This window comes from Melospiza georgiana, chromosome 15 (genome assembly GCF_028018845.1).
Source record: "Melospiza georgiana isolate bMelGeo1 chromosome 15, bMelGeo1.pri, whole genome shotgun sequence".
NCBI classification, from domain to species: Eukaryota; Metazoa; Chordata; class Aves; order Passeriformes; family Passerellidae; genus Melospiza; species Melospiza georgiana.
Window position 1 is genome coordinate 15,362,433 of NC_080444.1, and position 22,203 is coordinate 15,384,635.

Genomic DNA, 22,203 nt, shown 5'->3' on the forward strand with positions numbered 1-22,203 from the left:
TGGAGGAGCCTCCATCCTTTATTCCTTCCCAGGAAGGAATTCCCAGGGTGGATCTCTGTCCCCTGGTGCTCAGTGTGTTGCTGGACAATTGAGATGGGTTGGCAGAGAGTTCTCTGACCTGCTGCAGGTGGAATTTTGGGTACCTGGGGACAGAGCACACCTGAGTGTCACTGCACACTCACACCAAAGGCACGAGTCCTGCTCACATCAGTGATCCTGCCCAGCTCAGCCCTGCCCAGGAGCTCTCAGTGAGCTCCTCCCTGCCAGTCCTGGGGGCTGCTCCCTCTTGTGCTTCAGAGGGAAGCACAAAAACTGCTGAGGGGGGGGCCAGTGGCTTTACACAGGTCTGGATTTGATCCTCCCTACCCAAAACATGAAGTGAGTTCAGCTGTTCCTTTTCCCCAGGATGTAACAGGCAGCCACTGGAGAGTTTCATAGGAAAAAAAAATAGAGTGAGCAGAGCTCAGTGCCCAGAAAAGTGGCTGGAAAATGGCAGAAGCTGTGAGAAGATCTCTCAGCACCTTCTAGAGGCTCCCAGAGACCTGTGTCTGCACACAATGGTGGGATCAGTCTCATAGAGCATCCATCCTCCAGCCAAAATGGTTGGAGCCAAGGAATTATTTCCATCAAATAATTTCCTGCAGCAGCAAAAGCAGCATTGTGGCAAAAGGCAAACTATGTGACTTCAATCCAAAATAATCTTAGTTTGTCTAGTTTTTTTTAAGCAAAAAAAAAAAAATCCAAAATATGCCTCTGGGAAGATAGACATAATTGAAGGGACAAAAAAACCAACCTAAACCTCAAACGCCTTGCCATTTCTATTTTTCATGGACAAGCTGGCTCAGAGGCCTGGTAAGAAGAAATGTTCTCATGTTATCTAGGCACAGAAAAAATAGCTTTCTTTTGACCAGGTGTGCAAATGCCTGAGCTTTTCTTTGAAAAATCTTCTCTTTATTTTCTGCATGTGTAACATTAATTTCTTCTTCTCCTTTTCCTCCTTTTTTTTTTTTTTTTTTTGTTTATTTTTTTTAAATTTCCTTCTGCTCCTGGAACCTCTCTTTCTGCTCTTTAACCCTTTACCAGGTGGTAAGTGCAGTCCTTCTAGTGTTTTGCTTTCAAGCACTGGCATTTGACTTGTTTTGATTGTGTTAAAACCAGTAAGGAGTTTTGTTTGTCTGGAATCCTAAGTGATTGTGCAATGTTCTTCCCTACTTAGCAAGCCATTAGCAGCTGATATCATCCCATGAAATGCTCCTGGTGTAAAGAAACTTCCATGAACTGTGGTGTACCTGGGAATGTGTGACTTGATCTCCCACCCCTCCTTGTTAGAGATGCTGCCATGACATTCCATGTCACTTTAGATTTTATTTTCCTTTTAAATGTTGTGTGTGTGTTTTGCTGTGAATTCCTGGAGTGGGGGATGTCCTTGGTGAGGAGAGGGGGGTGGATGTGTGTCTGGAAAGGGGCAGCTCCTCACAGCAGTGTCCTGGCATGGTCTGGCTCAGCATTCCAGCAAAGACCTGGCACAGAGCTTTAGAGCAGGAGATTTTGGCCTTAGCACCGTTGATTTTCCACTCAGGTGCATTCAGACCCCGTTTCTAAACCACCCAGAAAACTTTAAAATGAGACATTCCCTATTCGTGGAAGCACCTGGAGCTGGTGTTAAAAGCCAGTGGTCACCAAGAACACTCCAAGTACAACAAGGAATGCTGATGCCTTGGAGTGGCCACCTAAACCAGAGGCTAGACAAACTTAAGAGAATAAAAGCAGGTATTTATTGAAGGCCTTCAACAGGTTCACCTTGGGCAGTCAGAAGCCTCTGAGGGGCTACACCCAGGATGGAAGATGGTCACAAGTTTTTCAGACAGTTTTAAGTTTGGTTCATTTACATCTCAGGGGTTAATCCTCCAATTACAGCTTCAGGTAATGAAGTCATTTACTCCAGGTTATCCCCCCCAATTCACTGTTGTTTACATCTCTGGGGCCTGAGACAGTGAGGTGTCCTCGAGTTCCAGGACTAAAGAGGAATTGTTTTATCTCAGTGAAATGGGAGAACAGCAGCTGACAGGCCATGGAGTTTCAGAGCTATATACCAAAGCAGTGCAGGATCTGAAAAATAGAAAATCCTAAAGCACCAAGACTATACATGTAGGACAATTCAAGTTACAAATTTCTGCCTTGCTGTGCTGGTGCTGTGTGAGCTCCAGGAGTTCTCATGGCAAAGAAAGCACTGCCCTGCTCCATCTGCCCCAGGAAGACAAAGCTGAGGGCTGTGTCCTTTCCCACTGTCACTGTTGGCCCTCTTGGCCATGAGAGGACAGTGACAGATCAACACCTTTGCACCACCAGAAAAGGCCACCTTCTGGTGGTGCAAAGGATTTGTTCAAAAAGCAGAGCACCAAACAAAGCCTGAAGTGGGATCCTGGGCAGGTCCTAACTCCATTTGTCCATCACTATTAATCTTACAAACCCTGTGGTTGTGTCCCTAAGCCGAGCTCAGGGCTCAGCAGCAGTGCTGTGTTTGCAGCCCTGGGAGGGCTGGGAGCTCTGAGGTGTGAGCACAGTGACACCAGGCTGCCCACAGCAGGATTGTGTGGCCCTGGCCTCTCTGGCACCCGGAATTTGCAGGTTGGTTCCTAGCAGGGGTGTGATTTTGTTCCTGCAGCCTGGAACACATCCACGACCAGATCAATTACCCAGCAATTAGCTGTCTCTTGCACCAGAGAAAGGGACAGATCACACATTCCCTTGGGATGAATATGAGCCCCAGACACCCACATGAGAAACCCCAAAAAGGACCTGTGAGACGTGATTTGTGTTATCTCACTGCATCCACTCACTTCAAAAGTGCTTTTTGAAAAGCTAAATTCTAAGGCATCAAGACTATCCATGTAGGATAATCCAAGTTGCAAATTTCTGCCGTGCTCTGCTGGTGCTGTGTGAGCTCCAGGAGTTCTCATGGCAAAGAAAGCACTGCCCTGCTCCATCTGTGCAAAGATAACACAAAGATAACACAAAACTTAGATTTGTGTCCTTTCCCACTGCCACTGTTGGCCCTCCTGGCCATAGAGCCTCAGACACACACATGAGGAACGCCAAAAAGGGCCTGTAAGATATGATTTGTGTTATCTCACTGCATCCACTCACTTCAAAAATGCTTTTTGGAAGTGCCTCCAGTGCTGAATCACTCTGGGCTCAGAGGCCAGTGCTGTGCCTTCTGCTCCCCTGCATCAGGGCAGGGCTGGAATGGGCACCTTCTCCCTGCAAAGCAATTCCTGTGCCTCAAAGTCCCAGGCAGCCCCTGCCTCACCTCACAGCTCCCTTCCTTCCTTGCCCTTCTCCCTTTCTCCACCCACACGTGGAGATGTGCTGCTGGATCTTTCCTTTATCTTTTCTGTCCAAAATTCACTGCTGGCCAGCAAGCAGACAAATCTCTCCTGTCTGCTGCAATCCCTGCGTGTCTGCTCCTTTCCTGAGCCTCCTGCAGCCCCTGTACCCCCTGAGCCCTGGCTGGCAGCTCTGGCTGGTGCAGCTCCTCGGGAGGAAGCCACGAGGGCTGAGCTGTGTTGTGCCACACCAGTCCCCAGGCACTGCAGATTTGTAACAGGGCTTTACTCCTCTTTTTTCTTGATCTCTCAAGGGGGCCGGCTCATCTGGAGCTGGCACCAGCAGGAGGCATAATTAGGAGCATCAGGCTCCAAGGCAGTGCCTGGCTGGCTGTGCAGCCCAGTTTGCACACACAGGAGGCTGTGACCGTGTTCACAGGGGTCTCAGGATGAGGGAAGAGACGAGGCTGTGACTCCATGTTTCAGAAGGCTTGATTTATTATTTTATGATATATATTACATTAAAACTATACTAAAAGAATAGAAGAAAGGATTTCATCAGAAGGCTGGCTAAGAATAGAATAGGAAGGAATGATAACAAAGGTTTGTGGCTTGGATAGAGAGTCTGAGCCAGCTGACTGTGATTTGCCATTAATTACAAACAACCACATGAGACCAATCCCAGATGCACCTGTTGCATTCCACAGCAGCAGATAACCATTGTTTACATTTTGTTCTTGAGGCCTCACAGCTTCTCAGGAGGAAAAATCCTAAGGAAAGGATTTTTCATAACAGATGTCTGCAACAGGAGGCAGGGGGTGCAGGGGGCACGGTGAGCTCATCCCAAGGCCTCACTTCTTCCTCCTGCTTTCATCTGGGGAGATGCCCCAGGTCACCTGCAGTGCACATTCATGGGCCCAGGTTTCTGGTGTCATCTGTTTCAGGAGGTTATTTCCTTGCACAGAGGACACATCTCACCCTGCAGGACATCTCCTGTAATATCTGCTGCAACTTCATCTCCTGCCAGACCCACTGAGGCTCTTCCTCTTCCTCACTGAGCCCTGAGCAGGGCTCTGACTCTGCTCTTCTGGGCCAACCTCCCACATCCTCCTGGATGCTCACCCTGCCCATACCTTGATGTGAAGCCCAGCAGTGTCAGGATGCTGTTGGGACCCTCAGGACCATCAGTGTCAGCTCATGCTGTCCTCCCTGGCTCCACTGCCCCCTCCAAGCGATGCCACCAGGGTCTGCCCCACACACTGAGGTTGTGAAGGATATCACATGGCACTGGAGGCACTCATCTTTCTTTTGTGACATCAAACTCCTTTTTCTGAGCCCTATAATCGCCACTGACTTTTCCAGACCTCTGCTCCATCCGTCTGGAGAGGTAGCATTGCAGGGGAGGCTTGGAAAGAGGCTGCCTGCCTCAACCCTTGCAGGCTGAGGGAGTGAGGGATGAAAGGTTTGGGAGGACAGATGCCACAGATGATGAAACCATGATATCAGGAATGCCAGGTGGCCTGGAAGTATCATTTCCAAACATGGTTGGCATCAGCTGGTGCTGAGTGTGTTCCAGGCTGTGGGACTCTCCCAGTGCACATGTGTTGCCCTCTCCACAGTACCAATGGCTGGACCATTTCTTTTTGTACTGGCAGTCAAAAATAACAGCTTCCATCAAGGAGCAGCACTCCCCTGCCCAGTGCTGGCTCTTCCAGGTGCTGGCAATTGTCATTTCACCAGGTGGAGTGCTTGTCTGGAGTTCTGAGACACAGAGCCTGCACCCAGGACCTCTCCAGCAAGAGCTGCAGAGGCCATTTTCAGGTGTCTTATTTCCACCATTAAAAAAGAGGCCAAATTTGAAACATTTGGATGCTGGCATGAGCAAATAAAGCAGAGAGCCCAACAGCAAATCAGATCAGAAGCCCTTTGAGCTCTTGGGACAAGCCCAGGCTTCAGCACTACATATCAAATTGTTCTTTGAAAGTCACTGATGAAAGTCAAAACTCTCCACAAGTTTAATGAGCTGCTTGTTTGCCTTACAGAACATTGGCAAGAAGATGTCATGCCAACAGTTCATAGCAAACCTGGATGGGCTGAACGATGGGAAGGACTTTGCCAAGGATTTGCTGAAGGTAATGTGATATAAATGGACAGTGGGATACTGTTATTATTACTGCAGTGCCACCTCGTCCTGCTGGGACACCCTGAGCCCTTCAAGCAGCATTTTCCAGTTGTTTCAGGAGAAGAATTGCTACCCCCATGAATGTCTCTGCTAACTTGCAGTGAGCCAAAATATGTCTGCTCCCTGGTGGTGTTTTATCCAGATTTGTGGCATACCTGTCCCCAGAGCCTACCAGGGGCCCTTTTTCCCCAGAATTTCAGATAATGCCCAAAGTAAGGCACTCCCCACCCCAAAGCACAACCATCTACCACCAAAACTTTTCTTAGCCTCCACTACCACGTGTGGAAATGCAATGTTCCAACACACCCAGTGCAGTACCATGGGATCTGGTTAATGTCCCAAAGGGAATATTTTCTCCTGCCACGTGGTTTGGCAGCACCACTTCTCTCTGTACCTGCTGCAGGTGCAGCAGCCTGACCTGAATGTCACTGTATGGAAGGAGGTTGGAACGAGAGGTGCCAAATCAGGGGTGTCACATCATGTCTGGGGTGACATCTCCATCTCCCAACACACCTCACCCTATTCCTACCCCTCTGTATGGTCAGGACCACCTCCACATTCTGCTCTGCTAGCCCCTTCATGCTTCTTTTCCAGTGCCCCAGGGAAGCCACTGGAATTGTGCACAGAAGGAACTGGAAAAGCTGATTCCAAGGTCATTCATCCCTCCCCTGCTACTCAGTTCAAGCCTCACCTGTCATTTCACCTGGTTGAGACACTGAAGGTGTCATGGCATATCCCAGAGTCTTCTACCCCTGTGTGTAGGCCAGGATTCACTCAGAGCTAGGTACAGCCCCCAGAATGAGTCAGAAATGTCACATTCAGGCTCCTGAGCAGGGCTGGCTGCCAGAGCCCTCTGCTGCTGCTGTGTCCAGCCCAATTCCCAGCGTGGCACACACAAAGAAGGGTCCAGCAGGACAGCAGCCATCCTGCTCACTGGGCAAAGCTTCTCCAGGACAGTTCAGCAGGGAAAGGATCTCCAAGAACAGAGGGTGTGCAGGAGGAGATGCCTCCACAAGCAGACACAGCTAATTCCATGTTCTTTTTTCAGACACTGTACAACTCCATCAAGAATGAGAAGCTGGAGTGGGCCATGTAAGTATATGCTGAGCATTAAAGGGATTGTGTGTCTTTCCAAGTGGCTGGCAGCTCCTAAGTCATGTTTTCAATCCCAGAGTATTTCCTGCCAAGCCCTTAAGTGATGAAGTCTCTCTGCAGACAGACAAATGAAGTTTATTTATGGCTTAGACACAAAGGCAGTTGGGAAGGTTGGTGACAGTCTGTGGATCCATGACCTAAAGGAAGGGAATGCCCTCTTTGTTTACTATTACACTTGTAAAATGCTGGTTCCTCTCCAGGTGCTTCAGAAGTCTTTGCACAAGCAAAGATCTGGGGTTATTTTGGTCATTGAGATTTTCCATCTCTCCCACATGGGTTTTTTTCTGGAAATAGTATCAGAGAATCACTTAAAAATGAAGACTCCTTGTGATATCTCTAATTCAGCTCCTTCCTCAAATTATGGTCAGCATTGAATTCAGACCAGGGTGCTCAGGGCTTTGTTCAGTTTGATCCTGAAACCCTCCAAGGATGGGGAACCCACAGCTCCTCACAAACCAATACTTTATTTTTATGAGAGTGGCATTTTCTCTTGTCTCTGTTGTTTGACTTCTGCCCACTGTCTCCTGTCCTTGTGCCATTCACCACAGTGAGGAGCCCAGCTTTGTCCTCTCAGTAACCCCTCACAGAGGCTGCCATGAGGTCCCCCAAAGAACCATTTCTTCTGCAGGTTGAACAAGTCAGATTCTGTCAGCTGTTTCTTACATTGCAAGTGCTTCAGCCTGTGTTGGTGTTCATAGGGGTCTGAGGATGAGGGAAGAGATGGGGATCTGACTCCATGTTTCAGAAGGCTGATTTATTATTTTATGATATATATTATATTAAAACTATACTAAAAGAATAGAAGAAAGGATTTCATCAGAAGGCTGGCTAAGAACAGAAAAAGGAAAGAATGAATAACAAAGGCTTGTGTGTTGGACAGAGAGTCCGAGCCAGCTGTGATTGGCCATTAATTAGAAACAACCACATGATGACTCACAGATGCACCTGTTGCATTCCACAGCAGCAGATAACCATTGTTTACATTTTGTACCTGAAACCTCTCAGCTTCTCAGGAGGAAAAATCCTAAGGAAAGGATTTTTCAGAAAATATCATGGCTACACCAGCCCCCAGGTGTCTGGCCTTAGCTGAAGTCTCTCACCTTGCTGATACCCTGTGCTGTGCTGGGGCCCGGCAGGGTTTGCTGTATCACCACAGGATGCAGGGAGGGCAGAGCAGGCCATCACTTCTCTTTGCCTCCTCACTGTGCCGCTGTTTCACAGCCCAGGATGCTCCTGCCCTCTGCTCTGCCAGGACACACCAGCTGCTCCTGCTGCTCCTGCTCATCGCCCGCAGCCCCAGCGCAGCACTCGGGTGCTCCTGGCCCTCCCAGCCGTGGCCTTGTACCCCTCTTTTGTATGCCATCCACGTGTTCGATGAGATTTGTTACCCTGAAACCAGCCTGGAAATGCTGGCAGGGTGGGCTCCATCACAGGTCACACAGCACCTTCCTCAGTCCTCCTTCCCCTGCTCTGCCACTCAGAGCACAGGCCAGGATCACCAGCGAGCTCCCCATCTCCAGTGTCTCTCGGGGTGATGCCCGTGGCAGACTGAGCTCTTAAGCTGGCACAGGGAACAGGGGACATTCCTCTCCTCTCTCCTCAATCTTAGACCTCTCTTGTGTCCGGACAGAGCAGGACCTTCTGTGCCATCACCTGCTCTCTTCTTCATGTTGCCCTGACCAAACAGAGCATCGGGAGCGGGTTGGATCCTCCCAGCGTGACTCCCTGTGTGCCGGCAGTGCTGGCGGGGCCAGCGCACCTGGGCTCTGTCGCGAGAGGGAGCTCGGGCTGCTCCAGGGAAGGGCAGCTCAGCAGGAGCTCGGGATGCGGGCAGTGCTTACACAGCACCGCCTCCTGCTTGGGCTCTTCCCGGGAATGTCACCCTGCCCGAGCACATCCCAGGGATGTCACCCTGCCGGTGGGTCCCGGCAATGTCATCCTGCCATGGTCCCAGAGATGTCACCCTGTTCAGGCACATTGCAGGGATGTCACCCTGCCTGGGGACAACCCGGGGATGTCACCCTACCGGGGTCCCGGGGATGTCACCCTGCTCACGCACATCCCAGGGATGTCACCCTGCTGGGGATGTCACCCTGCTGGGGTCACGCTACCGTGGGGTGTCTCCAGCCAGCAGCATCCAGATCCTTTCTGCCTTTCTTCACCCACCCTGTGGTACCCCTTCACCCACCCTGTGGTACCCCTTCACCCACCCTGCTGCATCCCTTCACCCATCCCAGCCAGCCTGGGGCCTGTCTTGCTGCAGGGTGTCCTGCTGGGCTGCAGGCTCAAAGCCCTCAGCTCCTCTGCAGGGGCACAGATGGGACATGGGGTACCTGGTTTTCTGTCAGAGACCTGGCATTGAGTCATAGCCAGGACCCTCTTCTCTCTGCTGGCCTCTGCCTTGTGTCCTTGTCCATCCCAGGGAAGGAGATGCCCTTGCCCACACATCCCACCAGACAGGCAGGTATGTGACCAACAGCAAGGGGCACAGAGGGGTGCAGCCCAAATACCTGAGCCCCACTAACTCCCCAGCCAGGAACACGATCTGGGCTCTGCCTGAGCCCAAGGACTCCTGTGGGAGCTGAGGGCTGAGAAATCATCCTTCTCTTCCAAGAGGTGTCTGATGCTTTGGCCATCTGCTTGCTGCAGGTGAGGAATTGTGTTTTACTGCTCACATCCCAGCCAGTGGATTCACTGGGGGTCAGTCCTCAGCTGAGGTCTGGTCCCAACCTGATCTGCAACCTGAGGTGACCACTTTAGACACGTGTCAGACAGGGCAGAAAAGCCCTGTTTGCTCCTTCTCCCTCATGTCCCAGGGACACTGGGAACTATCACTTCCCATACAAGTTCTGCTCTCTTTGTGTCGGAGTAGGTTCATCTCCCAAATGTCTGCAGATCTTCTGTTCCTAAAAGATGCAGAGGACATTCCTAAAAAAGGTACTTCACTGTCTAGGAGGCCCCAGGCATTGCCTCTGAGCAGCTGGGAAATGCTGGTAATACCTTGGTCTTCAGCAAAAATCCTCCTTAAGCTCTGGCTTCAGGACACAGAATTGAAGGCTTTTCCTGTGAAATATTTGTAGTGAAATATTTGCAGTCCTCAGCATGAGATGTCTGTAGTTTCTTGGTCTTCAGACCAGCACCCAGTCCCTTACCTGTCCTGAGTGACCTCACAGTGGCACCACTGGGATGGTCACCTGCCACCCACACTCCCCCCAGCCCAGACCACCACTATTGGCACTCTGTGTTATGGTCCCAACATCTCCTTTGTTTTTCTCTCTCTGACCAGCCCTGTAAATAAAAACCCTGAACCCAAAGCAAATAGGGCTGCCTTGCATGGTGACCAAACCCACATTCCCTCTGTTGAGTCTCTTCTCTGATTGTGTTTCCAAGTGACGAGGACGAGCTGAGGAAGTCGCTCTCGGAGCTGGTCGATGACAAATTCGGAGCCAGCGCCAAGAAAGTGACGAGGATTGTGGACAGCAGCAACCCCTTCCTGGACATCCCCCAGGCCCTGAACGCTGTCACCTACAAGCACGGCGTCCTCACCCGCAAAACCCACGCAGACATGGATGGCAAGAGAAGTACGGGACAGGGACAGGGACAGGAGAGGTGCCCAGGCAGTCCCAGAGCCTTGCCCTGCCTCTCCTGGTGAAATTTCCTCACCAAACCCCGGGCAGCACAGGAAAGATCCCCACAAGTGCTTGGAGAGAGGAAAAGGAGGGTGTTTTGAGGCATTTGTAGATAGGAGTGCTTTCAGGAAGCCTCAGTGTTTCCTTCTCACTGCCAAGGAATCTAACCCAGACACACCTGGTCTTCCGTCCCCCAAATCCCAGGCTCTGAGCAGTGGGGGAAGGCTGGTTCCTCAGCAGCTGTCCACTCCAGCCCTGGCTTTGGGGACAGTCTGGCCTGCCAAGCTTTGTTGCTGTCCATGTCCTGCCATGTGCTGGGTGAGCTGCAGAACAGCCCATAGCTCTGCTACCAGCACATGGCATTACAGGAAAGGTAAAGGTATTTGGGAGCTGTTCATGAGCAGAGATTAATTAAACCTTGGGTAATTCCTTTTGCTAATTGATATGATTGGGCCAATCACTGCAGCTGATTAAAAAGTCTTGAGTAGAGATTACCACCAAAGGCCTCCCTTGCTTCCAGCACCTTCTCAACAGCCTGTGCTTGGAGGATCTGCTGTCTGGTGGGATGTGGATGGCTCCCCTCACCTCCCACCCTTCTCCAGCTTCTGCCAAGCTCTCTGTCCCCAAGCCCATTGAGATGGTAATGCTCCCTCCTCAAGGGAACAGAAGCTGCCTTACCCAGCTGCTCAGTTCCAAGCTGGGGAGCTCAAGGAATGCCTCTGCTCTCCAATCATTAGGTCCAAGGAACATGAACCTGGGTTTGGAGGAGCAGAGACTTCCAGGTGTCCACTGGTAGCCCTGTAGCAGCTCATGTCAGGCTCTGACCTGCCTGCATTCCTGCTGGGAGGCTGCAGAGCCCAGCCACTGTCCCTCAGACACCTGTCCCTGCTCACAAACCACTGGTGAGCATAGCCTGGAGGTGTGGGAGCTCTGGGCATCAGGGAGTGCCCCTGGTGGGTCAGGAGAAGGGCTGGGTTTGCCTGGAAGGTCAAGCAGCACTGACAGACATGTACAATCAAATGTTCTTCCTTTTTTAGCTCCCAGAGGAAGAAGAGGTTGGAAGAAATTTTATGCTGTGCTTAAGGGGACCGTCCTTTATTTACAAAAGGTAACTATGGGGGATTCTCCCCTTTGCTGTCTCCAGAGCAGTCATGCATTCACACACCCAGGCAGAGGTGAATCCATGTCCTAACTCATGCATGGACATCGACAGAGCTCCTCCAGAGACCAGAGCTGGAGGATGCTCTCATCTTTGGTGGTGCTGTTCATGCTCAGGGCACCATTCACAGCCTCAAAGGGAGCCCTGGAGGAGGAAGCATGAAAGAGGAAACACAGATTTCTGCAGAAGGATCCCAGCAAGTAGGAGCTGTTGGGGAGGATGAATGAACAGATGATATGGAACAGGTGAAATAGGATGCTGGGGAGAAATGAAACAGGAAGGTGAAGAGGTGGAGCATCTGACCAGTCTTATCCTGCCTATGGTTTTATTTGCTGGCATAGATCTGATTGTGCACAGCTTTATTGAGTCTGGCATAGGAAGCCAGCTGATGTAATATCTCTGGGTTTCACTAAAGCTTTTGATGCTGTCTCTCACAGGATCCTTCTGGACAGAATGGATAAACTCATCTTGTGGTGGCTGAGCACTTGGCTCATGGGTTGGGCACAAAGGGTGACAGTGACTGGGGTGACATCAGACTGGTGACCTGTCACTAGTGGGGTTCCACAGGGCTCCAACCTCTGCCCTGTGCTCTTCAACATCTCCATGCATGACTTGGACAGAGGGCTCAAGGGAATACTGAGTAAGTTTGCAGGCAATACTAAACAGAGAGGAGCTGCTCACTCCCTCAAAGGAAGGGCCCTGCAGAGAGACACTGACAAATGAGAAGCCCTGGCAATCATGGACTGTATGAAGTTTAACAAATGCAGTGCTGGATTCTTGCACCTGGATTCTTGCACCAGGGTAATCCTGGGTGCACAGACAGACTGTGGAATGAGAGGCTGGAGAGCAGCTGTGGAAGGGAACCTGGGAGCCCTGGTTGATAGCCAGTTGGATATGAATCAGCAGTGCCCTGGCAGCCAGGAGGGACATCTGTGCCCTGGGGACATCAGGCCCAGCATTTGGATGAGGCTCTCAGACACAGGCTGGGATTGTTGGGGTGTCCTGTGCAGGGCCAGGAGTTGGAGTTGATGGTCTTTGCGGGTCCCTTCCAGCTCAGAAGATTCTGTGATTCCATCGTTCTATGCTGAAAGTTCATATTCTTCAGGACCTTGATGACCTGGGTGTTTCCATGGGCTGTCAAGTGACACTTTGTGCCTCTCTCCATCTCTGTTCATTGTGTAGCCTCCTCCAGTCAACACAAGTGTAATTCCCAGGTCCTTGTGGGACACAAAGTCACCATGGAATGGCTTCCCTGAATGCTCTAACATTCAGCTCTCTGGCACTTGGATGCTTGGAGGGTTTGCTGGAAAGTCTTTTGTGAGGAGGCTGGATAGGGGCACACTTGAATGTCACTGTGAGCCTGCCCAGGATGCCAAATGTTCATTATCCACATAACCCACTGAACTAGCCTGAGCTACCTGAGCAGCACATGCTGTGCAGTAACCTGTGACCGTGTTCACAGGGGTCTGAGGATGAGGGAAGAGACGAGGATCTGACTCCATGTTTCAGAAGGCTTGATTTATTATTTTATGATATATATTATATTAAAACTATACTAGAAGAATAGAAGAAAGGATTTCATCAGAAGGCAAGCTAAGAATAGAATAGGAAAGAATGATAACAAAGGCTTGGCTGCTGGACTGTGATTGGCCATTAATTAGAAACAACCAACATGGGCCAATCCCAGATCCACCTGTTGCATTCCACAGCAGCAGATGACCATTGTTTACATTTTGTTCCTGAGGCCTCTCAGCTTCTCAGGAGGAAAAATCCTAAGAAAAGGAAAAGGAAAAATCCTAAGAAAAGAAAAGATGTCTGCGACAGTAACCCATTGAACTCCCCTTGCTGGAGCAGCACTCCCCGTGGGTAGATGCTCCTGCCTCTTGCAGCATTATCTCCACAGCAATGAGAGTAAACAAACAGTGGATTATATAAGAGAGGCAGAAAGGTCCTGGGGGCAGCAGGAGTTATGACTCAGAGCTCAGAGCACACCTCAATGCCTCTCGTGTTTCACCAGGTCCTGTGGCACACGTCAAAGGGCAGCAGAAACCTGGCAGCAGTGGATGCTCACTCCCAGTGTGGGTTGCTCTCAGCCCAGTGGTGTTTTTACAGCTGTGCCACTCTCTCCTGCACCTCAGGGAAGTTGCAGCACAGGGAGGAGCCCAGATCTCCTCCAGCCCTTTAAGTGTGGTGCTCTTCAAGCCAGCAGCACTCTTCTCACCCTTCAGCCCTTGTCTCATTGCACATCTTCACATGGAGCCCATCAGAGTCCTCATGCTGACCCATGGGTTACACATGAGGATTTAACTTGTGCAGTTACCATCAGCATTTCATTGGTGACACTTTTTCTGTGGGGAAAAAAAAGACATTTCAACTATCACAGAACCATTTGGATCTAAATGAATTTTCTACCAAGGACTTCTTTTGGGATGAGTCTGCTGAGAGGGTGTACATTGAGAATGAAATACCCTTTCGGGTTGGATTTTTCTTCCCTGGCAGCAGAAGGAGCTGTGAAGCCAGCACTGAGTGTCATTGCTGGGGCAGAGGGGCTGGGGGTTCTCTGCTGAAAAAGGCTTGCAGCAGTTACCACTCATTAACAAAGTTCATTATGTTTGTCTGAGGTGTTTGGGATTTAAAAAGAGAGCAAGGATGAGGCTGATGTGGCAGTGAGGAGATCAATGCTCTTATCTCAATGACCTTCAGGATCAAATGGTTCAGAGACTGAGGGCTTTCTTTATGGACAAGGACTGCAGGAACAAAACACCCAAGGTCTGGCTGTGTTATGAAAGCGCCTGATAAAGAGGAGCCATGACTGATGTGCAATTAGCAGGAGGGACCAGAATTGCCAAGGATGCCCCAAGGAAGGAGCATTTGGAACAACAACAAAAACAAACCGAAGGAATGTTTGGGCAAAGGATTTGGGGAAAGAGGGGTTTCTTACTGGTGAGCTGCTGCCAGACTGAGCTGTAATCCTCTCCAGGGAATTCCTTGGGCTTGGCTACAGACAGCGTCTGTCAGGCTTGCAGGGACAGGACAGAAGGTTGGGAACATGAAGACAGAGTCCTTGCCCTGTCACTTGCACATATTCCCAGCACCACAATGCTGTGGATAAATGGAGAGTGGATAAACATCCACCTGCCCCGTGGATCCTTGGTGTCATTTCTTGCCCTCAGGGTGGTTTGCAGAACAAAGGAATTGCACAATACAGGAAGGAAGTGGTGTGCCAGCCTCCCAAGCTCTCAGCAGAAGACAACTGCAGATAAACATGAGGTGGAACCTTGGCTGAGCATAAATCACTGGGGGAAGATTTTCTGATGGGAAGATAGAGGAGAAAGTAACTGCTTCCAGAAGCACCTGATGTCATGGAGCTCAGGTTCAGCTTGTTCCACTTTTCTGCTCAGACCAAATTAAGGATCTAGGCTTTAATAGTAAATTCTTGTAAGTTGAACAGGGAATTCCATTTGGTTTTGAGGAGCAAGTTGAGTATAAATAAAACTGAGAGTAGAGAGAAGGTGAGAGGAAGGAGGGGCTGGGTAGGTGGGTGTATAGAAAGGAGGAATGGCCAGATACAGAGGTGGACATAGCACAGGCAGAAGGGTGGGTGGACAGGTAGAATTCAGTCTGACAGAAGCAATTCAGGCAGCAGCCATAAGGCTGATGAGGAGATGTCACATGTCATTGACTCGCTGGTGTTAATTGCTGGATCAGCATGTTCCAGCACAGTCTGCTGAAGCAATTGCTTGATCCCCTAAAGGGATGCAGCAGAGTCTGGAGGAAGAAATGCAGGCTTGGGAGCAGGGCACACCTCTCCTGTGCACTAATCTGCTCTGGGCACTGACTCATTCCATGGCCTTTGGCAACTTACTTCACCTCTGTGAAATGGGGATAATAACCCTTAATCACCACACGTAGAAGGGGGTTAAGAAAAATGATGGAGAGCTTAAAGCAAGAGGTGCTTTTGCACAGAAGTGCTTGAAAGGGTGCAGGTCTTCCCACAGGTCCTGTCCCCAAGCAGGAAGGGGTTCCCAGCAAGCCCTGAGCCACAGGTGCTGTCCCATGCAGGCAGACCCTTGCCAGGTGCTCTAAGACCTTGCCTAGACTGAAAAGGGCACAGGGGTTCATTTTCCAAACTAAATGGTTTGTTTGGGATGGTAGATGTGAGGTGAAGAAGAGAAAGAAGAGGAAATGCCACTCACAAGCCAGAGCATGAGGAATATCTGTCAGTCCATGGCCACATTCCCAGCCCTGCCCAGGGCTGGCTCTGAGGCCAGAGGAGAGGCAGCAGAACTGACACACTGGGCTCTCCCAACCCATCCAGCTGCCTATAAAGGCAGGCACAAGAGCCAGATGCTTTTTATTGGCAAAACAAGCTTTGAGAGTAGCTGTGGATCTGCTCACAGGGGTAGGCAGCAGGGGACAGGGACCCAAAGGCACTGGGATGTCCCAGCCAAACGTGCCATTGTGACACCTGGCATTGGGATGAGCCTCCTGGAAGAGCCATCCCAAGCAGGGAGCCTCCAGCACTGCTCGCTGCTGTGAACAGCAAGGCAGAGAGGACCTGCTTCATCCAGCCTCACCTTGATTTACTGGGCCCAGCATTAGCAAAAGAAGATTGGATTTTTCCTTCCAACAGCATTGATGCCTGAGAGCCTGAAATCCATGGAGGCAACACTCGATGATTCCATTCAAGATGACGATCTGCATTAGTCAAAGCACTCAGCAGCTGTGGCAGTTTCCTCTTGTCACACACCATTAAGCTGGGCTATTTTGCACTGTATTTTCAGAAAGCTTATTTTGAAATAAGAGATCATGGGCAGCACAGCCAGATTTATTCAAATCCAGAGAGCTTCGGCCTTGGAAAAATATCCCAAATTGAAGTCTGTCTATAGTAGGTAAGGCCTGAGCAGCAATGTCTTCCTCAAGCAGATATTTCTCTTGCAGTGGGGTAACACATTAGGTCTTCACAAGGAAAAAGCATTTGTTTTTCTTTGCAGAAAAGGCTGACAGCCCATCCCTCTGGCTACTGAAATCACCACAATGGCAAGGTTATCTGTCCTGCCCACCTGAGTGTCTCCCCAAGCACAGGATGCCTGCAGCACCCAGCCCTCCTCTGCTGGAAATTCAGGGCTTTTCTCTGGGATTCACCATCCCCAGGATCTTGTGCCAGACATTTGTGGAGGGGCCCATGGCACTTTTTTGTACCAGGCCCAGTTTCATTTGATGATGAGCACAGGATGGCAACCACTCTCCTGGACAGTATTATTGCTTTGAAAAATGAGGGAAGAAAGGCTTCAGAAGCATCAGGAGCAAGAGCTGGGTGAGCCACATTCATGGGCTGGGGAGTGCTGCTTCTCAGTGCTCTCAAGAGCAGCAGAGGGGAAACCTTTCTGCCCCAACAGCAGAGAACAGCCCCACTGCCCAGGGTTCCCATCCCAGAGGCTGCAGCACAGCTCATCCCTGAACAGCTGCATTTGTACCACTGGCACATGGGAAACAGAAAACAACCATCTTTTTGCAGATCTGCACAACAGTTCTGGCTTATAAGCCAAGGAAGGCTTGGGATGTACAGACCATCATCACCAGACAGACCTGGCCTGGTGCTGACAGCCCAGGGCAGTCAAGGAAAGCAAAATACAGAGCACATGAATGCTGTAGCACTGTAATCACCAGGGCAAGGCAGGGCCTTCCAGGGACACCCTGGCCTGGCATGGGGTGCTGGTTTGCTTTAGCCAGGGCCTGGTTCTTTCACCAGGCTCTTTTTTCACCAATCCATGCATCCATCTGTCCATCCCTGCCATCCCACCATCCAACTGGTTGGGCTGGCAATGATGCAGAGTGGGAGGCAGGAAAAGTCACTGGGAAAGTAAAAGGGTAAACATAGCATTGGCTGAACTTTTTTTTCCTAAAAAGTGCTGTGCCAAGATCATCATTTCAGAGTCCCATGTTTGGTATTTTCTACCTTTTTATAAAACATAAACACATACAGTTACTGCTGCATTCCCTACTTGTGTGAAGTGGGGAAAGTAAAGCAGGAACACAGGGAATGCTGCTGCAGTTTGCAAGTGCCAGGCTAAGGAATTACAGGGGAGACCCTGCCAAAGGAGCACATGTACTAAAGGGAGACCAGAGCTGGTTCAGGGGGGCCACTCTCAGTCTGGCAACTGCCCATCAGGCCCCTCACCTGTACAGAGGTGCCCTGGCTGCAGGGATGCTGCTGTTCCAGGGCTTCCTCCATACATAGCTGTAGTGGCAGGACAAGGAGCAAAGGGTTTAAACTGAAAGAGGTGAAATTTAGGTAGATATGAGGAAAAAATTCTTCCCTGTGAGAGTATTGAGTCTGTGGCACAGGGTGCCCAGAGCAGCTGTGGCTGCCTCTGGATCCCTGGAAGTGCCCAAGGCCAGGATGGACAGGGCTTGAAGCAGCCTGGGATAGGGTAAGATGTCCCTGCCATGGCATGAGGTTGGAATGGGATGAGCTTTGAGGTCCTCTCCATCCCACACCATTCTCTGAGTCTATGAAGATGCAGAACCAGGGCAGGTGCTCGTTGATATCCTCTGCTGATTGGGATTTGCATCCTGGTTTGAGCCCTGCACTGTGGGGGAAGCTCTGCAGAAACCTGGCCCTGCTTTGTGCCTCTCCACAAAGCCTCAGGCATGTGCTGTGTTAGAAATAACTATTGATAATTATCTTTAAAACTTTCATCTCCTTCTTTACATCTTCCCAGTGAACTTAATGATGGAAGCAGTTGCCAGATGTTAATTATTATCATTATCAGCTCCTAGCATTTACTGTACAAAGCAGTGCTTTTCCTGGTCTCGGCACTCTGTGATTATAGCACGGGGAGAAAGGCAGGTTCATTAAAGCATCCCACAAATGTTAGTGTTGTCATTATCCAATTAACGTTCCTCTCCACAGGATGAATATAAACCTGACAAAGACCTCTCTGAAGTGGATCTGAAGAACGCCATCCGTGTGCACCACGCCTTAGCCACAAAAGCCTCCGACTACAGCAAGAAGTCCAACGTGCTCAAGCTGAAGACAGCGGACTGGAGAGTCTTCCTCTTCCAGGCCCCGTGAGTGCCAGCCCTCCCTGCAGTGCCCGGGGGGGCAGCCTGACCTCCAGCCCCTGCCAGACCAGCACACGCCTTCGGGGGCACATCTGGGGGAGGAAGGGGCTGAGGGTCATTTCTGCAGGGCTGTGCAAAGGATTGGCTCATGGGTGACAGTTTCTTGGTGGCTTTGTGCCAGTCCTTGAGGTCCTTCCCAGCTGTCACCAAGGCAGGCTGAGCAGGATGGGCTGGTGTCACTCTAGGACATGAAATAGAAAGACGTGGACTCTGGGTTCTTCAAGGTGAAAAAGAGGGAAGTTTAATTCTCAGTCCAACATTTATAGATTTCCAGAAGTGACAGTGGATTGGAGTGTGGCAGTGCCACCTCTCCACTGTCCACACTGTCATTGTCCACACTGGACAAACCAACAGTTCATCACATTTCTTCTCCTCCAGAAAGAATGCAAAACAATAAGTATTTACAGAAAAATGCGTGAGAAAGTTTGTTACAAGAATGTAACATCACAAAGCTTCTTCTAGAACTCAAAAGACCAGGGTGACAGGCTGGGATGTGCAGGGCTGAGTGAGAGGGCTCCTCTTGCTAACTCCTGTTGGTGTATTCTGGAAGGGAGAACATCTGTGTGGTGCAGGTGATGGTTCCCCTTGTCAGCTTCTGATGGGGAAACTGTCTAAAGCTCCTTAAAGCAGGCTCCCCAGCCAGGGCAGATATTTTACCTGAGTCCATTGCTGAGGAATGTTTTGGTGTTACTAAGTGTGAAGTGTGATGAAGTCATCTTCTGTGTCACGTTTTTCATGTCTTCTGCTGAGCAAGGTGACGTTGTCTGTAGGGCTGGGTACTAATTTGTGCAGCAAACACCCACTTGAAGGCTTGGGGGAGCAGTGTCTGGACAGATTTGATGAAGGAAACACTGGACACCCTGGGCAGTGTCTCATAAATGACAGAAATGACATCCTGCTCTGTGGAACCTCTGCTCTGTGGTTCTCACCCTCCTAAGAGCAGGACATCCTTGGCTCTGGCCTCTCCACAGCTCCTCAGGAATGCAGCCAGCGCTGTTGAGGAGGGCAGGACTGCCCTGGCTTCGAGAGGCAGAGAGCAGCCCTGAGATCATCAGGGCACTGCAGAGGAGCCAGTCAGACAGTGCTTCCCTCTGTTCATAACCTGGCACAGAGGTGACATCAAAGCACAGCCACCCATGTCCTTCCTGAGCGTGGCTGGCTCCAGGGCTGTTGTCAGCTGTTGTCTGGTCCTGGTTCTAGAGCATTTACAGACTCCCTTCTCTTCTCCCCTCCTCCATAACAGAAGCAAGGAAGAAATGCTCTCCTGGATCCTGAGGATCAACCTTGTTGCTGCCATTTTCTCTGCTCCAGCCTTCCCAGCTGCAATCTGCTCCATGAAGAAGTTCTGCCGCCCGCTCCTGCCTTCATCCATGACCAAGCTGTGCCAGGTAATGTGTGAGGGAAGGAGTGCTGGAGGGGTGCCCAGTGCTCAGCAAGCCCTTCAGCTCAGGGTGAGCCCATCTGCAGCTCCCTCTGTTCCTGATGGACACACTCAGGTGCTCAGTGCAGGAACAGGAGAGTGGGGTGGGCAGCTTGGATAGATGTGGAAAATCCTGACCTGTGGCCAGTGCTTCTTTTGCAATGGCTATAAACAGCCCTGTGCACACACCTGCCTGTTGGTTCTGGCTTGTTTCTTGTTTTTTGCCCATCACATCCCAGCACCTTCCTGTTGCTGGAATGGAAACAGCAGAACAGCTCCAGAGCTGAAGCTGCAGAGCCCAACAGGTTTGGTTTGTATCATGGCACCCTCTTGCTTTTGGAGCTCAAAACCCACAGAGAAAAGGGATGTCTGAGTTCCAGCCAGTAGGGAAAGCTTTGGAAACAAGGGGGCACAGTGCACCAGGCTCAGCTAACCAAGAGCAGCTGCCATCCAAAGAATGGCTTTGGTTTCCCTTTCCAGGGAAGGCCCAACATGCCTTAGCACTTCCAAAAAGTGGGGACACACTGCCACTGGCCCCCAGCAAAGGGGGGACAGCCTTTAATGTCAGGGCAGAGACCCAGCTGCTGTCTGCTGAGACAGATGTGGCCAGATGGTCACCTTGGTCAGAGGGTGGATGGTACTTTGTCAGATGGGGAGGGTTCCTCTATCTCTGAGAAGAGCAGGATGAGCAGCTCCTGGGACAGCACTGCTGCTGCCTGGCTGGTACAGGATGCACATTGCAGGAGCATTCTGTGCTTATGATGCCAAAGACGCCTCGGTGCCAAAGAAATCCACTCTTGGCACCTGAGATACCTGAGTTTTGCTCTCACTCCAATACCTGTGTTTGAGCTGCTCCTTATCAGATGGATTTGCAAGTGCACAGCACACGTTTGGCTCCAGCACAGGGGCTGAGCTCAGGGCCTTGCAGAGAGATTCCCCCAGCCACAGGCAGGAGGAGCACTCGGGTGCTGCACTCCACCTTCTCATACCTGACACGCTTCTCTCGGCAGGAGGAACAGCTGAGGTCTCATGAAAATAAAATGAAGCAGATTGCAGACGAATTAGCAGAGCATAAATTACATCCTGTAGAGAAGAGCCTCAAGTCAAAAGAGGCTGAGGAATACAGACTCAAAGAACATTACCTAATATTTGAGGTAAAGGAACTTTCATCTTTTCTGTGATAAATGGTACCTTGGCTGATTGATTGAGGAGAGCAGAACTCTAGAGTGGGTGCTGTGAGTCTGGGAGAGTGTGCAAGGAGAAAGACAAGGGATCCCAACTGGATGGGGGTCTTGGAGCAGCAACAAGCCTCACTGTTTTGCACCGAAGCTGAAAAAAGAAATAAAAGCCATTTCTTTCCCTCTGTGATTTCACACCAGAGGAGGGGAAAACTGACAAAAGAAAGAAAGTCTTCCTTTACTGTGCCAAATTTTGACATTTCCTCAGGTCCCAAGTATGAGAGTGGTTCAGTTCTCAGTGTGACTCAGTCCTTTTCAGCAACATCAATAAAAAGCAAAGGGAATCCCTGGGAGAATTAATCCTGTTTTGCTGCAACCATTTTTGTAAATAAAGCCAAACCCAGTGTTACAGCTGATTACAGACCCTTTGAGGATACATGTACATAAGTTTTAGCTCCCTGTAAAGTCTAAGAAGCTTTTAATTCTGGGAGGAATGGGGTATTTTGTTCCAGTGAGAGTTGAGCAGAAGGTGTGTTCCTGCCACATAGGTGTCAGTGGGAAGGGACTGCTGGAGGCCTCTAGTCTTGCTGCCAGCAGAAACTTGGATTATTCCTAGTCTTAGCCCACGCTGAGAGTGCATTTAGTGGCCAAGCCCCAAAAATCACTAAGGATGGAAATATCCCACCTCCCTCATGCCAGGGCTGCACAATCCTTTTGTGTAACACCCAGCCTGATTCTCCAAAGCCACAGCTCCCAGCTGCTGGTTCCCTTGTCTTTGTACCACTTTCCAAACAGTTGCTGCTGCCTGCCTTTTTCCAGCCTCTGGTTTTGGATGCCTGCAGAGAAGTCTCTATCTGAGCTTTTCTCTGGACTGCCTTTTCAGTCTTCAAGGAGAAGCTGGCACTTCCAGGGCATAATTCATCTCATCTGTCTTATGAGATGTGCTCCAGAAATGCTTGTTTCTTTGTGCTGACAAAGAAGCCAGCACAGGCTGCCTCTGAGATGTTCAGAGAAAGGATGGGTATT

At 50.3% G+C, this 22,203-nt stretch overlaps 1 protein-coding gene across 2 annotated transcripts in view; it reads left to right on the forward strand.

The window, feature by feature from the left end:
• Positions 1-22,203, forward strand: part of PSD2 (pleckstrin and Sec7 domain containing 2) — an 80,603-nt gene that overhangs the window by 56,231 nt on the left and 2,169 nt on the right. The window contains exons 9-15 of one of the 2 annotated variants that reach the window (XM_058034569.1): positions 5,368-5,458; positions 6,557-6,600; positions 10,054-10,244; positions 11,330-11,400; positions 18,368-18,525; positions 19,823-19,967; positions 21,010-21,153. In XM_058034569.1, coding sequence (XP_057890552.1) covers positions 5,368-5,458; positions 6,557-6,600; positions 10,054-10,244; positions 11,330-11,400; positions 18,368-18,525; positions 19,823-19,967; positions 21,010-21,153 — 844 coding nt within the window. The remainder of the gene's footprint in view (positions 1-5,367; positions 5,459-6,556; positions 6,601-10,053; positions 10,245-11,329; positions 11,401-18,367; positions 18,526-19,822; positions 19,968-21,009; positions 21,154-22,203) is intronic. The other variant, XM_058034570.1, reaches the window with a different exon arrangement.